This window comes from Macaca nemestrina (genome assembly GCF_043159975.1).
Source record: "Macaca nemestrina isolate mMacNem1 chromosome 8 unlocalized genomic scaffold, mMacNem.hap1 SUPER_8_unloc_5, whole genome shotgun sequence".
In the NCBI taxonomy this organism is placed as follows: Eukaryota; Metazoa; Chordata; class Mammalia; order Primates; family Cercopithecidae; genus Macaca; species Macaca nemestrina.
Genome location: NW_027257569.1, coordinates 68,956 through 90,947, shown reverse-complemented (window position 1 = coordinate 90,947; position 21,992 = coordinate 68,956). Strand labels below are relative to the sequence as shown.

Below are 21,992 nucleotides of genomic sequence, written 5' to 3'. Positions count from 1 at the left end.
TTGCTCTCTCAGGGTTCCATCTGCTACAGGGTCTACTTGTGCCCCTGGCCTCATCAGCTCAGGCTGAAGGCGGCCCTGGTCCTGGCCAGAGGGGCTTTGTGAAGCAGAAATAGATGGCCTGGTGCAGGCGCCGAGCCTGGTCAGGACCTCGGCCCTGGGAGTTGTAAAGAAGGCCGGCCTCTACCGTGAGCATCTGCACCAAGGTGTGCCCACGTGACTGTGTGCTCGGCGTCTGCCCTGGCATGGGTGCATGGCCTGTCTGCGCTCAGTCTCCCCGCCTATGGGGCCCAGGCTCACAGAGGTGTGAAAGAGGCAAGCACGGCACAGGGGCCTCCGAGCCCAGCCAGCCTCGCTTTGATCCTGGGAGACTAACATCTTCCATTTTTTCTTCTGCCCAGGCCAGCTGCGGGCCGTCCAGCGGCTGTGCTACTTCTACAGCACCGTCATGCCCAGCGAGGCCCAGTGTGTCATCTACCATGAGCTCCAGCTCTCCCTGGCCCGCAAGGTGGCCGACAAGGTGCTGGAGGGGCAGCTCCTGGAGACCATCAGTAGGTCTACCTGTCCCTGGGCAGTGAGTGGTAAGGGCTGGCTTTGCAGTGGTGGAGGTGGGGGCGGGCAGGGCAGGGAGGGGGGCACAGGGAAGCTGGCCCAGGGCCCCAGCAGCCCCTCTCCTTTTGATCATTTGGTTCCCTGGCATCAGATGTTTTGAGCTGGTGGGCCTGGGGTCGTCCCAGGGCTGCTGCTGGCCCATGAGTCCCAGCTTGAGCCTCACTTGTTGGGTCAAAGGTGAACTCCACCCCAGCAGAGGCAGTACATGCACTCTGGGCTGTTCTTCCTACTATGGTGGCTTTTGTCATCTGATCTCTGCCTGCCCTGAATCTTCACTACTGGCCTTCATCTGTCCCCATCCATCATTCATCCATTCTTTTATCATCCATTATTTTATCATCCATTCTTTTATCATCCATCTATTCACCCATCTATCCATCCATTCACCTATCCATCCACCCATCCATTCATCCTTCTATCATCTATCTGTTTACCTGCTCATCCTTCCATCCATCCATCCATCCATCCATCCATCCATCCATCCATCCATCCATCCATCATCCATCCATCCATCCATTCTTCCATCATCTTCCCATACACCTGTGGGTCCTTCCATCCATCCATCTATCATCCATCCATCCATCCTTTCATCCTTCCATCATCCATCCATTCACCTGTTCGTCTTTCCACGCATCCATCCATCCATCCATCATCCATCCCTCCACCCATCCATCCATCCCTCCGTCCATCCATCCATCTATCATCCATCCATCCTTTTATCATCCATCCATTCACCTGTCCATCCATCCATTCACCTGTTCGTGCATCCATCCATCCTTCCATCTATCTTTCCATCATCCATCCAACTGTTCATCCTTCTATGCATCCATCCATCCATCATTATGCTGTTCACCTCTTCGTCCATCCATTCACCTGTTCGTCCATCCTTCCATCCATCCTTCCCACCATCTTTCCATTATCCATCCAACCATCTTCCATCCATCCATGATCCATCCATTCACCTGTCCATCCATCCATCCATTCATTCATCATCCATCCTTTTATTCCATCCATCCATTCACCTGTTCATCCATCCCTCCATCCATTCTTCCATCCTTCCATCATCCATTCACCTATTCATTCTGCCATCCATCCATCATCCATCCATCCATCCATCCATCCATCCATCCATCCATCATCCATCCATCCTTCCATCATTCATCCACTCGCCTGCTCATCCTTCCATCGATCCATCCATCCATCCATCCATCCTTCTCTCATCCATCCATTCACCTGTTCATCATTCCATTCACCTGTTCATCCTTCCATTCACCTGTTCATCCTTCCATTCATCCATCCATCATCCATCCATCCATCCATTTGTCCATCCATCATTCATCCATTCATTCAGCCACCATCCATCCACCTGTTCGTCCATTCATCCATCCATCCTTCCATCATCCATCCATTCACCTGTTCATCCTTCCATACATCCATCATTCATCCATCCATCCATCCATCCATCCATCCATCCATCCATCCATCCATCCATCCATATATCATCCATCTACCCTTCTAGCATCCATCCACTTACCTCTTGTTCATCCTTCCATCCATCCATTTATCCATTCATCCATCCATGCATCCTTCCATCATCCATCCATCTTTCCATCATCCATCCTTCCATCATCCATCCATTCATCTGTTCATCCTTCCATCCCTCCTTCATCCATCCATCCATCCATCCATCCATCCATCCATCCATCCATTTATCCATTTATCCATCCAGCCAGCCATCATCCATCCATCTGTCCATTCATCCATCCATCCTTTTATCATCCATCCTTTTATCATCCATCCATTCACCCGTGTATCCATCCATTCATCTGTTCATTCATCCATCCGTCCATTCATCCTTCCATCAACCCTCCATTCATCTGTTCATCCTTCCATCCATCGACCTGTTCATCTTTTCATCCATCCACCTGTTCATCCTTCCATCCGTCCAACTGTTCATCCTTCCATCCATCCATCTGTTCATCCTTCCATCCATCCACCATTCATCCATCCGTCATTCATCCACCCATCACACTCACCTCCTGTTCATCCTTCCATCCATCCATCATTCATCCATCTATCCATTTATCCATCCATCCATCCCTCCTTCCATCATCCATCCATTCATCTGTTCATCCTTCCATCCATCCATCATCCATCCATCAATCCATCCATCCATCATCCATCCATCCATCATCCGTCTATCTGTCCATTCATCCATCTGTCCATCCATCTGTCCATTCATCCATCCATCATTCTTCCATCCTTTTATCCATCCATTCACCCGTCTATCCATCCATTCACCTGTTCATCCATCCATCCGTCCATTCATCCTTCCATCATCCATCCATTCACCTGTTTATCCTTCCATCCATCCATCATCCATCCACATATCCATTTATCCATTCATCCATCCATCCATCATCCAACCATGCTTCCATTATCCATCCATGCTTCCATCATCCATCCATCCACCTGTTCGTCCTTCCATCCATCCATCATCCATCCACCCATTCATTCATCCATCCATCCATCATTCATCCATCCACCCACTAATCTACCCATTAATCCATCCCTCCATTCATCTATCTGTCCATTGGTTTATCCATACATTCGTCTATCCACCATCTCGCCATCAATATGCACATACATCATCTACCCTCCACCCATCCATGCATTATCTACCCACCCATATATACATGCAGACATACACACATCATTCCGCCCACCCACCCATCCATCCATCCATCCACCCGTCCGTCCGTCCGTCCATCCATTCATCCGTCCGTCCATCCATCCATCCATCCATCCATCCATCCATCCATCCCAGCATTAACCTATCCACACACCCATCCATCCATCCATGTGTCTACATCTCCTCATCCATTCATCCATCCATCCACTCATTCCTAAGCCACTGCTGAGCACCTGTTGTGTGCCTTTTCCCTCCCTCCAACTGGTTCCTGCACATCCTCCCCCAGTGGCCAGCATCTTCTCCCTGAGGGCAGAGGCGCGGCCCCTCACACTGCCCAGCACCTGCTGGTATACAGCATATGCTCAAATAATGTGACCACTCAGTTAACACACAGAAGAACTTGCTCCAAGCGACACGTGGCATATCTCCTTACAAAATGAATCTATCATAGTGGCTGTTTTCAGAGGCTTTCCCAAACACAGTGTGATCTGGAACAAATTGTGAAGCCCACGAGCCTGGTGAAGCTTTCATTATTGAGCACCTGCTATATACCTCCATGAGCTGAGGAGAGGGATCAAGAGCTCATGGCCAAGAGGGGACCAGGCCCACCCACAAACACTGTTGATGTGGCAGGGATGTGGCAATCCAGAAAGGAGCCAGGGGATGGGCTCCCAGCAGTCTGGGGGCCACGGAGACTGGTTTGAGTGCAGGGGAAGTGTGGGCTAGGGCTAGCCCTGGTGGTAGGATTCACAGGTGTCGGGCTCCTGGGCTGCAGCTGCTCAGTCACCTCCTGGCACTCAGGTGCATCAGTTCATTGTCCTCATGCCAGTGGTGGGGGCAGCCCTAATGCCCAGAGCCTGAAAAATGCTCAGGTGTACCTGTAGTGTGTGAGAGGAAGGAGGCTGGCGAAGGTGGGCGTGGCCATCTCGCCAGGTGTGGGTCTTGAGGGAACTTCTGTCTCCTTTCAGGTGGCACAGAATGTGGTCCTGTACACAGGCGACCCCAGCCTGGGGCTGGAGCTGTTTGAGGCAGCTGGAGACATCTTCTTCAATGGGGCCTGGGAGCGGGAGAAAGCCGTGTCCTTCTACCGGGTGAGCTGGCCTGTGGGCTGATGCGGGTGGGCCTCAGGGGGGCACCTGGAGGGCTGAGGCACAGCTGTGGCAGGGCAGAGGCCTCCCACCTGGAGGCAGGGCCACCCATGCACATGCTTAGTTTCCAAGTGTTCTCACCGGGAATGATACTGACCGTGCCCCTGCCCGGGACAAACGTTTGGGGCCTGGATGTGACAATGGCTCTACCCTTGTACCTGATGATCTCAAGCACCATGAACGAGAAGTCCTGTCCCCATCTTCCAGATGAGGAAACAGGCTCAGAGAGGCACAGGGACATGTCAAAGGACACACAGCATGTCAGTGGGAGGCCCAGGTCTGCTTGCACCCCGAAGTGGGATGGCTTCTCCCTTCCTCTGAGCTCACGGTGTGGCTCAGCCCTGGGCACAGATAAATGTGGTGTTTTTAGAGCAGAGAGGAGTGCTGGCTCCCCCCAGTCAGACCCCTGGTGCCCAGGTGGGAGAGGCTGGTCTGAGGCTGCTGGGTGTAGCTGTATGGGCCTCAGGTGACTCTTCAGCCCCCAACTAGGGTGTCTGAACTGTGTGTTATCCCAGAGCACAGAGCTGTGTGGAGGTGCAGGGGTAGCTGGGGCGTGGGAAGCTCCAAGCATATGTTTGAGCTCTGAGGAGGGCGCTGGGCAAGGTGGGTGCTGCGGGAAACCTGACCCCACCTGCCTGTGTGGTAGGACCGGGTCCTGGCCCTGGCCCTGGCAGTGACTACAGGCAACTGCAAGGCGGAGCTGCAGCTACAGCTGTGCAAAAAGCTGGTGGCACTCCTGGCCACACTGGAGAAGCCCCAGGAGGGCTTGGAGTTTGCCTACATGGCCCTAGCACTCAGCATCACTCTGGGTAAGTCCCCTGAGCCCCCACCCTGCCAGGACCCACACTTTGCCAGAGCCCAGCCTCCAGGTCTGCAGGGCAGGAGCTGAAACAGCTGCTGGATTTTCCTGGTCTCCTGTCCAGGCAGGCAGATCTGCCCAACTGGCTTCCCCATCCGGCTGTGGGGCACAGCCCGAGGTCTCTCACGCAGTGTAGAGCCCCCTGCCTGGCTGAGCTCTGCTTCCTCTGCCTGTTCCCGCTGCTGACCACAAGGGCCGCCCAGTGTGCCCTCTGCCTTCCAGACATGCCAGGCATCTCGTTGGTCCCTGTATGTGCCAGGCTGAGTGGCACATTCCCTTTATCTTGTGCCCTTCCCACCCTCATCAACCACACGGCTCTCTGGCTGATAAAATCCCAGTTCCCCTTCCAGCACTCTGCCCCTTAAGGCCGGGCATCCCCTGGTGCTGTGCCAGGGTCATCTGTCCCCCTCCAGAGACAGGGAACCCTAGGCAGGCCGCATGCCCCAGCACCTTGTGCCCCGTGGCCCAGTACACAGTAGGTGTGCAGCTGACTCCCCAAAGTAGGGGGCTCTGATTGTGACATACGCAGGAGGAGTCGGATGTCACGTCTGTGGGTTGCCTGGAGCCGGGGTACCCGGGAGCACCTGGACTGCATGGCTTTTGGGCTCCCCTGGTTAAAACCAGTGAGCAAAGGCAGGTGGCTATGTGTAGGCACAGAGCTGGGCCATCCAAGTCCGACTTTGCCAAAGCCTCACAGTAGACAGGGGCAGGCCTTATTAGTTCTGCTTTGCAGATGAGAAAGAGTCTGGGAACCTGGAAGGGACTGGCCAGAGCTGCCCAGGCGACCACAGGTGCCTGGAGGCAAGCCAGGTGTGCTGCCCGGGGTCTGCATACCTGCTCCTGAGGGGCCTGTGCCCTCCCTGCCCCAGGGAGCCACGTCCTCACACCTGCCCCTTTGGCCTGCACCCCAGGGGACCGGCTGAACGAGCACGTGGCCTACCACTGGCTGGCTGTCCTGCACCATCAGCTGGGCCAGGGCAAGCTGGCGGAGCAGTTCTACCTCAAGGCCCTGTAGCTCTGCAACTCGCCACTGGAGTTCGACGAGGAGACCCTCTACTATGTGAAGGTGTACCTGGTGCTCGGTGACATCATCTTCTATAACCTGAAGGTGGGTGGGGAGGGGCAGGGCTCGGGGTGTTCCCGGCCCCCTTGGAGTGGGATCTCTACCCTGACCCAGAGGCCTGGGTTCCAGCCTGCCTTAGGAATGGCCCAGTGGCCTCCCTGGAGCTCTGCACGCGGCTGGAGGAACCGGCAATGTTAGCAGATACAACCCAGCTCCCAAGCTGACCAGGCCCCACCCTCAAGAACTCAGTCTCAGCCAGGGAGGCTGACACATGAGTGGGCAATGGTGGCCTCTGGGTAAAGAAGGGGGATTGTAGTCAGGGGGACCCTCCTGGAGGAGGTGACACCAAAACTGAGTCTTGACAGTCAAGTGTCAAGTTGCATTTAACAAAGAAAACAGGGTCGGGAGAAGGACATTTCAGAGGACGGCATCATCCTCACATTGAATCCACATTGCAAGATCCAACCCAAATCCTGGCGCCTCCTCTAGGAAGCCTGCCCAAGGTGCCAGCCTGCACTGAGCAACTCCTTCCTGGAGTCCCGAGACACCTTGAACCTTCACATCACCCAGGAAGGGTGGGGTGGGACCAGTGTCTTACCATCGGGTTCACAGACAGGGAAATCCCAGCTCAGGGCAGGTGCAGTGGGGCGGGGCCCCAGCCAGCCAGGCTGAGGCCTTGCTGGGTCGCGTCTGTCTGGAGCGGAGGTGCTGTGCTCCCTCTGCCCCCAGCCCTGCAGGGGTGGAGAGCTGGGACTGTCAGACTCAGACCTGGCGTGTCTCCACCCCTCTGCCCAGCAGGCACCGCCCCTCCTCAGCATCGCACCGGCACAGCGTCAGTGCTCCTTATGGGCTGAGGGGCCAGGGCACTCCAGTCCTGGGGCCGAGATCTTGGGGTCCTTAGAACAACATGAGGAGCTGGGGCAGCCCTACGACCTCGCCCCGTATCGTATCCCCCACCGCAGGCCTGGGGCTGCCCGGAAGGCCCCCGCCCAGTGCTGGCGACACCTGGTGGTCAGAAGTGGTCCCTGTGGCCTCCCAAGTCCCAGCCAGACAGGGAGGTGCCAAGTGTCAGACCCAGAGGGACGCTACTTACCGCTCAGGGGCTCGCCTGGGACCCAGGGAGACGGGCCTCCCAGAAGAGGCCTTTATCTCTCTTGGTCAAGCCTGCCGCCCACTCCGCCTGCCCAGGAGGAAGGAAAGGGCCAAGTAGTACCTGAGAGGCCCAAGTCCACGGTTGGGGTTGAGGGGCAGAGGCCTCCTTCACCTCCTTCCCATGCACAGCCCTCTGGGCCTCATCGTGACTATGCTGTCAGCGCAGGCCAGCTTCCCACAGGGAGGCCCCCTCGGAATTCCCCAAGGGCGGCTGTCTTTCCAAGGCTACACCCTCCTCCTTGTATGAGGCTCTGGACCCAGGGCCCAGAGGAGTAGGAGAAAACGCCGGGCTGCATGGGGCCTGGAAGGCTGGCAGAGAGGCAGGGGTAAATGGGCATCTTTGCCGATTGCCTCTAAAATGGGGTCCCCTTTAGTGTACACGTGAGAGTGAGCCCTGGAATAGGGAAGATTAGGTGTGTCCTGGCTCAGCCTGCCACTCACTAGCTGTTGCACACACTACAGGCACATGGAAATGCACACACAAATGCACACGGGCACAGGCACACGCACACACAGGCACGCGCACACACAGACACGCACACACAGGTGCACACACACACACACAGACATGCACACAGGCACGCACACAGGGACACGCACGCACAGGCACACAAACACGCACAGACACACGCACAGGCACACTCACAGGCACACGCAGAGACATATGCATTGGCTGGCTCCTTCCTGTTTAGTTGGGATGCCCCCACCCCTTCAGGAAGCCTTTGCCTTCCACCCCCGGCTGAGTCTAGGGCCTCCTGGGCCCCCCACAGGCTCCTGGGCTTCCCTCTGCCACAGCCCGGGCCACCCTGTGTGGTCAGTGTTCACTCCCAGGTCCCTCAGACTGGGAGCAAGGACGTTAGGCTCAGCCACGCACCCAGCACAGAGTCCAGTGTTCGGCTGGGCCGGGGGCATTGGATGAGCAGTGGCGGTGACTCGGGGCCTTCTCATGCCCCTGCTCCGTGTGTGGGGCGGGGCAGTGGGGGAATGGACTGCTGCATCTTGGACTTTGTCCTTGACCCTGGGAGCCATCTTGAGATGGTAAAGGACAGGCCAGGCATGGGTCTTAGAGAGGTTCCTTGGGTGACCCCCATGTGGAGGAGGCACCTGGGGAGAAGCCGGGTGGGGGATGGGAGGGTGAAGGAGGAGGTCTGGGAGGCGGCATCCCAACCCAGGGATGGTGAGTTTGGGCCAAAGATGCATTGACAATGGGAGTGGATGTCTGGGGCGTCACACTCCGTCAATATTTCAGGGAACATTGCCAGAGAGGACACCTGTGAGATGGTTTTGTACCTGGCCTGTCCCGTGGAGGGCCTGGAAATGGTCAGCATGGACAGGGGCCAGAGGGGAGCCTGGGTCACTCAATGCTGTGCCCCTGCTGTGGCTCGGAGCCACGGGTCCTGCATGGAACTCTCAGAGCAGGCAGGATCTGCCCTGACCTCGGCCCATGGGGAAAGCAGCCACTACCTGCAGAGAGGGTGGCACTGGGGCAGGACGGTTGGGGTGAGTGGGGCGTAGGGACAGTCAGGAAGGCTTCCAGTGGTGTCAGGGTCGTCCCCACTTCCTGCAGCTGAGACCACAGCAGTGTAACAGGTTTCAGAGCTCATGGGTTGAGCCAGCATTGGCTGGACATGTGGAATGACCTGGAGACAGGAAAGGCCTCTGGGAAGATGGGCTCCGAGTCCCCCTTTTGCTGAGCATGACCTGTCCCCTTCAGGACCCGTTTGAGTACTACCAGCTGGCACTGGCAGCCGCCGTGGACCTGGGCAACAAGAAGGCACAGCTGAAGATCTACACGCGGCCGGCCACCGTCTCCCACAACTTCCTCCTGGACCGTGAGAAGTCGCTCCTCTTCTACCAGAAGGCCAGGACCTTCGCCACAGAGCTCAACATCCGCAGGGTTAACCTGCCTCCTCTGCCACTCTGCGGGTGGGCCCCCTGGTTGGCCCCCAGCCACCCTCGCTGAGGACAGCATCCGAGGGAGTGGGTTTTGTGCAAGGAGGATGGTCTCCTCCCTCTCCTGGTGTCTCCCGTGGCTCATTTTCTGGGAAATGGGGCATGAAAGCAGGGTTCAAATAGCAATAAATTTTTCTTTGCAATAACATACCGAAGTCCCCAGGGCATCCTTCCCTGTGTGCTTCCTGGGCTGTGTCTAGGGGCCAGCTCCTTCCCTGGTGGCAGCCCTCTGATCTTGGGGATGAGAAGGACCGTGAGTTCAACAGACCTGGGCCAGGTCACCATGAGCCTCGGTTTCCTCGGTGGCCAGAGGGGAGATGGTGGTGGAACTCTCTAGGCAGCTCCCTGCTCTCCCTGCTCAGAGCTTTTGCTGTAGGTCTCATGCCGCCCTTGACTTTAACCTTCAGGCCACTGTGCCGGGATGTGGGGGCTGCTAGTGTCCCTGTTTGCCATTGAAGAAATAGAGGCACAGAGAGGTTAGGTGTCTGGCCCACCGTCACACAGCAGGTAGGGGCAGAGACGCAGAGCCCAGTACACTGACCACCACACCACCCTGCCAGCCTGCAGCCAGGAAGGTGTCCCCCATTAGGACCCAAGGTCAGCTCCTGGACCTCTCTTGTGGTGTCGGGAGAGCCACAGGCCAGTGAGGGTGGCCCCGGGGATCCCTCACTCAGTGTCCTCTGCTCCCAGACTTGGTTGGGCTGAGCCTGGCCAGTCCCACCTCTGGCCACTGGTCAGCCCTGCGGGAAGTGAGATGCAGGGATCTCTGCCTGTGTAGACGCTGCTACCCAGTATTGAAGGCCTTATCTGGGCTGCCCCCAAGCCATCCCCACATACCCCTCCCCTTCCGGTCCCCGGCCCTCATCCCAGTCCCTGGAATCCCAGGTTTTCCTTGTTGGAATCTCTTGGCCTTAGGGAACACAGCTCGCACGGTCTCTTTGCCAGTTTACAGCAAGGAAACCGAGGTTCAGAGACTGTGGGTGTCCCACGTGATTCTCACATACTCTGCACTCTCCCAGGCCCCTCTTTTAAACACTTTAAATGAGGTGACATTCACATCGCATGCAATGAACTATTTCAACGCGAATAATGTGGTGGCATTTGTGGATTCACAGTCCTGTGCAACCATTCACGCCATCTAGTTTCAAAATGTTTTCATCTCCCCAGAAGAAAACTGCCATCCTCACTAAGCTGTTACCCCTCCTTGGTATCCCCCAAGCCCCTCGTTTAATGGAAGGGGAAACTGAGGCCCGGAGAGAGACTTGCCAGTGGGCGGAGCTCTGATCATAAGGAATCAGGCAGCCATCTGCTGCTTCAGTCCTCGTTGGTTTTCCACCCAGCAGAGGTGACAGAGCCAGGAGGTTCTGGGAGCGCCACAGGTGTCACTGGTTCAGTCCTGGGTTGGTTTGCCACCCAGCAGAGGTGACAGAGCCAGGAGGTTCTCGGACCCCATGCTTGCAGCCAGAGCCCTGCCCCGAGCCTCCCCACCAGGGGGCAGCAGAGAGCTTTCCAGAACCGGCCGCGAGACTGGCGGGAAGCAGCGGGTCAGAGCTGCTGACAAACCTCACGTGGACCCCAGATCGCTGTCTCTGTGGGTTGGGCTTGGGAATTGGAGAGGAGGCCTCATGATTGGAAACGTGAAGACGGCACGGCCTGGCTGGAGGAGTGGGAAGCGCCGTCACGTTGACTGAGGACACAGACCTCCTGCCCGCTGGGCCGGGCCTGCAGCCATTCTTCTCGGGGTAGGGTCCGCAGGTTCGGCTTGCTCTCGGCCCCCGACCTGCCTCAGAGTCCGGGGGGCTTTGGAACTGTGCCTTCCCATCTCCACCCACCCTGGCTGGTGCCATGAGGGGCCTGGATCCTGGGATCCTGTTCCTCTTGGGCAGCAGAGACTGGGGGACCAGAGGAGATGATGGGTCTTCAAGCCCCACATTCCAACCCCAGCCCACCACTGACAGTCTGGGGGTTCGAGATGAGGGAGTTGATGTCTCTGAGCCCCAGTTTTGTCACCACTAAAATGAGACCGACATACTGGGGCAGAGTGCCAGCCCCAGGGCTAACAGGCCTGTTTCCTACTGACAATCCCTCTTACTCCTAGGAATAGCTCCAACAACCGCACACTAGGGAACGCTCAACCCAGGCCAACTTGTCAGAGGCACGTGAACCAGAGCGACTCCATCTTGAATGGGGGCTGGGTAAACGGAGGCTGAGACCTGCTGGGCCACATTTCCAGGAGGCTAGGCATTCCTAGTCACAGGATGAGATAGGAGGTCCCCACAAGATACAGGTCATAAAGACCTTGCTGATAAAGCAGGTTGCAGTAAAGAAGTTGGCCAAAGCCGCAAACCCAAGATGGCCACGAGAGTGACCTCTGATTGCCCTCACAGCTCATTATGTGCTAATTATAATGCGTTAACTGCTACAAGGCACTCCCACCAGCGCCACGACAGTTTACAGATGCCATGGCAACATCTGGAGGTTACCCTACATGGTCTCGGAAGGGAGGGCAGAAACTCTCAGTTCTGGGAATTGCCCACCCCTTTCCTGGAACACTCATGAATAGTCCAACCCTTGTTTAGCGTATGATCAAGAAATAACCATGAAAATGGGCAACCAGCAGCCTTTGGGGCCACTCTGCCTATGGAGCAGCCATTCTTTTTTTTCCTTTTTTTTTTTTTTTTTTTTTTTTTGAGATGGAGTCTTGCTCTGTTGGCCAAACTAGAATGCAGTGGCATGATCTTGGCTCACTACAACCTCCACCTCGTGGGTTCAAGCGATTCTTCTGCCTCAGCCTTCCTAGTAGCTGGGATTACAGGCACCTGCCACCACACCGTTAATGTTTTGTATTTTAGTGGAGACAGGGTTTTGCCATGTTGGACCAGGCTGGTCTCGAACTTCTCACTTCAGGTGATCCACCTGCCTCGGCATGCCAAAGTTCTAGGATTACAGGAGTGAGCAGCTGCGCCCGGCCAGAGTAGCCATTCTTTTATTCCTTTTCTTTCCTAATAAAGGTGCTTTCACTTTATGGACTCACCCCGAATTCTTTCTTCCGTGAGATCCAAGAAACCTCTCTTGCGGTCTGGATCGGGACCCCTTTCCAGTAACAAACTTTCTTAACCTCTCAGACCCCTCGTGTCTTCATCTGTAACCAAAGACAAAGCCTCCCCCGAGGTTGCAACAGTGAGGAGAGAACACATGGGAAACGAGGGGCACAGAGTTGGTGTGCAGAACCAATATCACAGACTGGGTGTCAAGCCACTGTCATATTGGAAGTAATATCATGCTCTCCCCTACAAGTTATGAGGAACAATATCACAGGGGGGTGTGTGCCTTCTCCGGTAGTGGGAGTAGTATCGTCATCTCTTCCTTTAGATGACAGGAACAATATCACAGGGTGGGTGTACACCCCGTGTGTTTTTGGAAGCAATATCATTCTCTCCTAGGTTTTATGATTCATATCACAGGTGGGGTGTACACATCATCCACTCACCCCCTGGATATCAGCAACCATATCACAGAAGAGGTGTCCACCCCCTTCGATATTGTCAGCCATATCATCTTCCTCCCGCCTGGATATTAGGAACAATACCCCGGGGTTGGGGGCGGTGTACACCCACTGTGATATCGAAAGTAAACTCAGCCTCTTTCCCGTTGGATATTAGGAACTATATCACAGGTGTGTGTGCACCTTCTGGGATATTGGGAGTACTGTCAGCCGCCAACCCACTGAATATTAGGGATAATATAGGGGGGACAGGGTGGTTACATCCCCTGCGATATTGAGAGCAATATTCTTCTCTTTCCCCTGTACATTAGGAACCACATCACAGGGGTATGTACACCTTCTTCGATATTGGGATTAATGTTATTGTCTCCCCCAACTGAACGTCAAAAACGATATCACAGAAGGGTGTACACCCCCTGCGATATGGCCAGTAATATCATCGTCTCTACCTTTGATACTAGGAACAACATCACAGAGGGTGTGTATACTCCCCAGCAATATTGGGCATAATGTTATCCTCTCTTCCCCTGGATATTAGGAACGATATCCCTGGTGGTGGGAGATGGAGTACATTAAGAACAACATCACTGAGTGGGTGTCCACCCCCTGTGGTATTGGGTGTAATATCATCCTCTCTTCCCCAGGATATAAAGAAAAACATCACAGGAGGGGTGTACAGCTACAGCCCCTGCGTTATTGGGAGTAATAGCGTCTTTTCCCACTCTCGATATAAGGAACAATATGCTAGGGTGGGTGTACATCCCCTGCGATATTGGGCATATTGTCATCATCTCCCAACGTGAATATTGGGCGTAGTGTCCCAGGGGGGGTGTATGCCTTCTTCCATATTGGGAGTAATATCATCCTCTCCCCTCAGGATTGTAGGCAAAATATCGAAGGGGTTTTACACTTTGTACGATATGGGCAGTAACATCATCCTCTCCCTAGCTGGATGTAAGGAACTATATCACAGCCGGCTGTACACTTCTTGCCATATTGGGAGTCTTATCATCCTCTCCTACCATGGATGTTAAGAAAAATATTACAAAGGAGGTGTACACCCCCTGAGATATTGAGAGTAATATTATGCTCTCCCCTTCGGGATATTAGGAACTATATCGCAGGAGGTGTGTACAACCCCTGCGATATTGGGAGTCATATCATCCTCTCCCACTGAATATAAGAAACAATATCACAGGAGGATGTACCCCCCCGTGATATTGGGAGTCATATCGTGTTAGTCGGAACAATAGCACAGTGGGTGTGTACAACCCCTGCGATATTGCCACTAGTAACATCGCCTCCCTCCCAAGATATAAGGATCAATATCCCAAGGGGGTGTACACCCCTGCGATATTGGCGGTAATATCTTCCTCTCCCCGGCTGGCTATTAGGAACAATGTCACAGAAGGGGTGTACACCCCCTGCTTTATTAGGAGTGGTATCATCCTCTCCATCCCTGGATATTAGGAACAATATCACCAGGGAGTGTACACCTCCTGCAATATTCAGACTGATGTCATCCTCTCGCCATCTGGATATTAGGAAACATATAACAGGGGTGGTGTACAACCCCTGCGAAATCTGAAGAAACATCACCCTCTCTACCTTTGGATGTTAGGGAAAATATCACAGTGGAGGTCCACGCCCACAGTGATAATGGGAGTCATATCATCCTCTCCCACCTTGGACAGATGGAACAAGATGTCCGACGGGATATACCCACACTGCGGTAGTTTTAATAATAACCTCTACCCCCTGGCTACTAGGAATAACATCATAGAGCAGCATACACTTTCTGCGACACGGGGAGTAATATCATCCTATCCTGGCCGGATACCAGAAAAAAGTCTATTAATTACTAATATTAATAAATATAAATAATAAATATTAATTGTAGATATTAAAAATCACAATTAAGATACTAAAATTAATACTGATTTAAAAAGTTAATGATGAGTATTAATAATTAATAATTAATAATATTAACACAATTAATAATAAAACAACATCAACAATTAACGTTACTTAAATCAATACTAAGTGGTATAGGCTATAAAATAATAATTATTAACAAATATTAATATTAATAAATGACATTGATATTAAAAATTAATCCTTGGAGTAGATCATAACCTATTCAAACAATTATTAATAATTAATGGTAAACTATTAATTGATAGTATTATTGATAATTATTAAAATGGAACCTTGATGTATAATAATTAATTATATGATTGTCCCCGGAGCAATACACTGACAGTGTACACCCGTCTGTGAAACAGTTCATTATTTCAGGAGAGGGAGACGATACTACTCAGAATAGCGTCAACCGGCTGTGAGTCCACAATGGCTCCCAATAGCCAAGGGGGGGAGAGGGGGTGGCTATTGGTCCCCACCTCGCGGGGGGTGGCTCACCCCCCTGCGAGGTGGCTCCCAATAGCCAAGGGGGGGAGAGGGGGTGGCTATTGGTCCCCACCTCGCGGGGGGTGGCTCACCCCCCTGCGAGGTGGCTCCCAATAGCCAAGGGGGGGAGAGGGGGTGGCTATTGGTCCCCACCTCGCGGGGGGTGGCTCACCCCCCTGCGAGGTGGCTCCCAATAGCCAAGGGGGGGAGAGGGGGTGGCTATTGGTCCCCACCTCGCGGGGGGTGGCTCACCCCCCTGCGAGGTGGCTCCCAATAGCCAAGGGGGGGAGAGGGGGTGGCTATTGGTCCCCACCTCGCGGGGGGTGGCTCACCCCCCTGCGAGGTGGCTCCCAATAGCCAAGGGGGGGAGAGGGGGTGGCTATTGGTCCCCACCTCGCGGGGGGTGGCTCACCCCCCTGCGAGGTGGCTCCCAATAGCCAAGGGGGGGAGAGGGGGTGGCTATTGGTCCCCACCTCGCGGGGGGTGGCTCACCCCCCTGCGAGGTGGCTCCCAATAGCCAAGGGGGGGAGAGGGGGTGGCTATTGGTCCCCACCTCGCGGGGGGTGGCTCACCCCCCTGCGAGGTGGCTCCCAATAGCCAAGGGGGGGAGAGGGGGTGGCTATTGGTCCCCACCTCGCGGGGGGTGGCTCACCCCCCTGCGAGGTGGCTCCCAATAGCCAAGGGGGGGAGAGGGGGTGGCTATTGGTCCCCACCTCGCGGGGGGTGGCTCACCCCCCTGCGAGGTGGCTCCCAATAGCCAAGGGGGGGAGAGGGGGTGGCTATTGGTCCCCACCTCGCGGGGGGTGGCTCACCCCCCTGCGAGGTGGCTCCCAATAGCCAAGGGGGGGAGAGGGGGTGGCTATTGGTCCCCACCTCGCGGGGGGTGGCTCACCCCCCTGCGAGGTGGCTCCCAATAGCCAAGGGGGGGAGAGGGGGTGGCTATTGGTCCCCACCTCGCGGGGGGTGGCTCACCCCCCTGCGAGGTGGCTCCCAATAGCCAAGGGGGGGAGAGGGGGTGGCTATTGGTCCCCACCTCGCGGGGGGTGGCTCACCCCCCTGCGAGGTGGCTCCCAATAGCCAAGGGGGGGAGAGGGGGTGGCTATTGGTCCCCACCTCGCGGGGGGTGGCTCACCCCCCTGCGAGGTGGCTCCCAATAGCCAAGGGGGGGAGAGGGGGTGGCTATTGGTCCCCACCTCGCGGGGGGTGGCTCACCCCCCTGCGAGGTGGCTCCCAATAGCCAAGGGGGGGAGAGGGGGTGGCTATTGGTCCCCACCTCGCGGGGGGTGGCTCACCCCCCTGCGAGGTGGCTCCCAATAGCCAAGGGGGGGAGAGGGGGTGGCTATTGGTCCCCACCTCGCGGGGGGTGGCTCACCCCCCTGCGAGGTGGCTCCCAATAGCCAAGGGGGGGAGAGGGGGTGGCTATTGGTCCCCACCTCGCGGGGGGTGGCTCACCCCCCTGCGAGGTGGCTCCCAATAGCCAAGGGGGGGAGAGGGGGTGGCTATTGGTCCCCACCTCGCGGGGGGTGGCTCACCCCCCTGCGAGGTGGCTCCCAATAGCCAAGGGGGGGAGAGGGGGTGGCTATTGGTCCCCACCTCGCGGGGGGTGGCTCACCCCCCTGCGAGGTGGCTCCCAATAGCCAAGGGGGGGAGAGGGGGTGGCTATTGGTCCCCACCTCGCGGGGGGTGGCTCACCCCCCTGCGAGGTGGCTCCCAATAGCCAAGGGGGGGAGAGGGGGTGGCTATTGGTCCCCACCTCGCGGGGGGTGGCTCACCCCCCTGCGAGGTGGCTCCCAATAGCCAAGGGGGGGAGAGGGGGTGGCTATTGGTCCCCACCTCGCGGGGGGTGGCTCACCCCCCTGCGAGGTGGCTCCCAATAGCCAAGGGGGGGAGAGGGGGTGGCTATTGGTCCCCACCTCGCGGGGGGTGGCTCACCCCCCTGCGAGGTGGCTCCCAATAGCCAAGGGGGGGAGAGGGGGTGGCTATTGGTCCCCACCTCGCGGGGGGTGGCTCACCCCCCTGCGAGGTGGCTCCCAATAGCCAAGGGGGGGAGAGGGGGTGGCTATTGGTCCCCACCTCGCGGGGGGTGGCTCACCCCCCTGCGAGGTGGCTCCCAATAGCCAAGGGGGGGAGAGGGGGTGGCTATTGGTCCCCACCTCGCGGGGGGTGGCTCACCCCCCTGCGAGGTGGCTCCCAATAGCCAAGGGGGGGAGAGGGGGTGGCTATTGGTCCCCACCTCGCGGGGGGTGGCTCACCCCCCTGCGAGGTGGCTCCCAATAGCCAAGGGGGGGAGAGGGGGTGGCTATTGGTCCCCACCTCGCGGGGGGTGGCTCACCCCCCTGCGAGGTGGCTCCCAATAGCCAAGGGGGGGAGAGGGGGTGGCTATTGGTCCCCACCTCGCGGGGGGTGGCTCACCCCCCTGCGAGGTGGCTCCCAATAGCCAAGGGGGGGAGAGGGGGTGGCTATTGGTCCCCACCTCGCGGGGGGTGGCTCACCCCCCTGCGAGGTGGCTCCCAATAGCCAAGGGGGGGGAGAGGGGGTGGCTATTGGTCCCCACCTCGCGGGGGGTGGCTCACCCCCCTGCGAGGTGGCTCCCAATAGCCAAGGGGGGGAGAGGGGGTGGCTATTGGTCCCCACCTCGCGGGGGGTGGCTCACCCCCCTGCGAGGTGGCTCCCAATAGCCAAGGGGGGGAGAGGGGGTGGCTATTGGTCCCCACCTCGCGGGGGGTGGCTCACCCCCCTGCGAGGTGGCTCCCAATAGCCAAGGGGGGGAGAGGGGGTGGCTATTGGTCCCCACCTCGCGGGGGGTGGCTCACCCCCCTGCGAGGTGGCTCCCAATAGCCAAGGGGGGGAGAGGGGGTGGCTATTGGTCCCCACCTCGCGGGGGGTGGCTCACCCCCCTGCGAGGTGGCTCCCAATAGCCAAGGGGGGGAGAGGGGGTGGCTATTGGTCCCCACCTCGCGGGGGGTGGCTCACCCCCCTGCGAGGTGGCTCCCAATAGCCAAGGGGGGGAGAGGGGGTGGCTATTGGTCCCCACCTCGCGGGGGGTGGCTCACCCCCCTGCGAGGTGGCTCCCAATAGCCAAGGGGGGGAGAGGGGGTGGCTATTGGTCCCCACCTCGCGGGGGGTGGCTCACCCCCCTGCGAGGTGGCTCCCAATAGCCAAGGGGGGGAGAGGGGGTGGCTATTGGTCCCCACCTCGCGGGGGGTGGCTCACCCCCCTGCGAGGTGGCTCCCAATAGCCAAGGGGGGGAGAGGGGGTGGCTATTGGTCCCCACCTCGCGGGGGGTGGCTCACCCCCCTGCGAGGTGGCTCCCAATAGCCAAGGGGGGGAGAGGGGGTGGCTATTGGTCCCCACCTCGCGGGGGGTGGCTCACCCCCCTGCGAGGTGGCTCCCAATAGCCAAGGGGGGGAGAGGGGGTGGCTATTGGTCCCCACCTCGCGGGGGGTGGCTCACCCCCCTGCGAGGTGGCTCCCAATAGCCAAGGGGGGGAGAGGGGGTGGCTATTGGTCCCCACCTCGCGGGGGGTGGCTCACCCCCCTGACAATATCACCGTTGCGTGTGCACCACCTGTAGTTCAATGATTGACATTATCTTCTCTGCCTTTAGCCCTGAGAACAATGTCACATGACGGAGGACACCCCCAGCAATATTGGGAGTAGTATCATTTTCTCTTCTTCTGGATAGTTGAAAAAATATGTCCGGCGAGTTGGACAACCCCTTTTATTGAAGGTAGTATCATCCTCTCCCAAGGTAGGTATGTGGAACCATATCACAGGGGGCGTTTTGGCTTCCTCGATATTCGTCGCGAAGTCATCCTCTCCTCACTGGGTATAGGAAACAATATGACAGCCGCGGTAGACACTCCCCTCGACTTGAGGTGTAATATCTCTGCCTGGATATTAGAATCCTCGATGGACCCACAGCGTTTTTACGATTTTGTGTGTAATGTCATGTCCCCCTCTAGACATCACGAACAGTATCAAAGACGGGTGTACACCCTCTCCAATATAGGGAGGAATATCATCCTCTCTCTGTCTGGCTATTAGTAGCAAAATCAAAGTAGTGTTTATAACCCCTGGGATATTCAGAGTAATATCATCCTCTCCCAAGTGGAAATTATGAACAGTATCACTGGTGGCGTGTACACCCCCGGCGATATTGAAAATAATATCATCCTCTTCCCTCCCGGGTCATGGGAACAACATCACTGGGGGTGTACACTTTCTGTGATACTGGCTGTAACATCATGTTCTCTGCCTTGGAATATTAAGGACAATATCACGGGGTGAGCATGTACATCTTTTGCAATATTGGGAATGAAATTATCCTCTCTCCCCCTGCAAATTAGGAAAGATATCACAGAGTGAGTGTTCACCTCCTGCGATATGGGGATTAATACCATCTTCTCCCCTTCCGGATATCAGGAAGAGTATCACACGGGGATGTACAGTGTCTGCGATACTGGGAGTAATATGAACCTCTCGGCCTTGAGATGTTAAGAAGAATATCACAGGGTGAATGTTCACCCCTGCCATATTGGGAGTAATATCAGCCTCTCCACTCCATGGATATTAAGAACAATATGCCAGGCTGGGTGTACGCCTCCTGCTCTATGGGGAGTCATATCATCCTCTCCCTTCCAGGATGTTAATAACAATATCACAGGGCGGATGAACACAGCCTGCGATACTGGAATTATTATCATCCTCTCCCCCTCCGGATACCAGCAACAATATCCCAGAAGAGTTGTACACTCCCTGCGATATTGGGAGTGATATCATATGCTTCTTCCGTGAATATTAGGAGCAATATCACCAGGTGGCTGTCCATTCGTTGCTATGTTGGGAGTCATGTCATACTGTATCACCCTAGATATTAGGATCGGTGTCACAGCGTGAGTGTACACATACTATGATATTAAAACTAATATCATGCTGTCCGTCCCTGAATATTAGGAACGACACCATAGGTAAGTGTACACCCCTTGCGGTATTAGGAGTAATAATATGATTAATTATTAAACATCAATGATTGATTTTAATAATTATCAATGACACTATTAATTAATTGGATACCATTATTACTTATGGATAATTATTTTACATACATGATTATGTACAGTTAAAATTAATTATTAATATTAATGTCATTTAACAATATTATTAGTTCTTAATATTAATCATTATTTTATTACCAACATCTCTTACTATTGACTTAAGCAATATTAATTGCTGATATCAGTAATTATTAATAGTGATATTATTAATTATTAATACTAATTGTTAACATTTTAACCAGTATTAATTTTTACTATCTTTATTATGATTATTAATATCAATGATTATTATTAATTTTTATTATATTTATTAATATTAATAATTAATAGATTTGTTCCTGATATCCGGCGGAGAGAGGATGATATTAGTCCCAACATCGAAGAGAGTGTACACCCCTCTATGATGTTATTCCTAATAGCCATCGGGTAGAGGATAACATTATTGAAACTATCACAGTGGGTGTATATCCCCTCGGTCACCTTGTTTCTTATATCCTGGGTTGGAGAGGATGATATGACTCCCAATATCGCAGGGGTTGTAGACCTCCCCCGTGATATTTTCCCTAACATCCAAAGGTGGAGATGATGATATTTCTTCCAATTTCGCGATGGATGTACACCATCCCTGTGATATGATTCCTAATATCCAGGGGGCGAGAGGATTAGTCTCAGTATTGCAGGAGATGTACACTGCCTAGTGATATTGTTCCTAATATCCAGGGAGGGAGAGGATATCACCCCCAGTAGAGCAGGGGGTGTACACTCCTGTGACATTGTTCGTAATAGCCAGCGGGGGAGAGGAAGACATTACTCCCAATATTGCAGGGGATGTACACCCGCTTGGGATATTGTTCCCTATATCCTGGGAAGGAGACGATGATACCAGTGGCAATATCGCAGGGGGTGTGCACCCTTCTGTGATATAGTTTTTCACTTTCAGTGGGGGAGAGGATAACATGAATCCCAATACCGCTGAAGGTGTACAGGCCCCTGTGATGTAGTTCCTAATGTAGAGGAGAAAGAGAAGAATATTGCTCTCAATATCGCAGGGGGTGTAACCACCCTGCCCCCTGTATATTGCTCCTAATATGCAGCGGGGTGGAGGCTGAGAGTACTCCCAATATCCCAGAAGGTGCACATACACCTGTGATTTAGTTCCTAATATCCAGCGGGAAAGAGGATGATTTTACTTTCGATATCGCAGGGGGTATACACGGCCACCAACCCTGGGGTATCGTTCCTAATATCCAGGCAGGAAGAAGATGACATGGCTGACAATATCGAAGGGGGTGGACACCTCTTCAGTGGTATGGTTCCTCTTATCCAGGGGGTGAACGGATGATATTACTCCCAATAAAGTAGGAACCGTACAGCCACCCTGGGATTTTTGTCCTTAATAACCACAGGGGAGAGGTGATATCACTACCAACGTTGCAAGGGGTGTACACCCCTCCTGTGATGTTATTTCTTATGTCCAGGAAAGGAGAAGATGGTATTAGTACCAATATTGAAGGGATGGACAATATTGTTCCTGTCATCTAAAGGAAGA

At 55.0% G+C, this 21,992-nt stretch overlaps 1 protein-coding gene across 4 annotated transcripts in view; it reads left to right on the top strand.

The window, feature by feature from the left end:
• LOC139361116 (SH3 domain and tetratricopeptide repeat-containing protein 1-like) overlaps positions 1-9,624 on the top strand; it is a 42,546-nt gene extending 32,922 nt beyond the window's left edge. For all 4 annotated transcript variants that reach the window (XM_071089610.1, XM_071089609.1, XM_071089608.1 and 1 more), the window contains 5 exons: positions 399-548; positions 4,270-4,392; positions 5,096-5,258; positions 6,220-6,416; positions 9,238-9,624. In XM_071089610.1, the coding sequence (XP_070945711.1) occupies positions 477-548; positions 4,270-4,392; positions 5,096-5,258; positions 6,220-6,323 (462 nt within the window). In that variant the 5' untranslated portion in view covers positions 399-476 and the 3' untranslated portion in view covers positions 6,324-6,416; positions 9,238-9,624. The remainder of the gene's footprint in view (positions 1-398; positions 549-4,269; positions 4,393-5,095; positions 5,259-6,219; positions 6,417-9,237) is intronic.
• Positions 9,625-21,992: the final 12,368 nt, after the last annotated feature.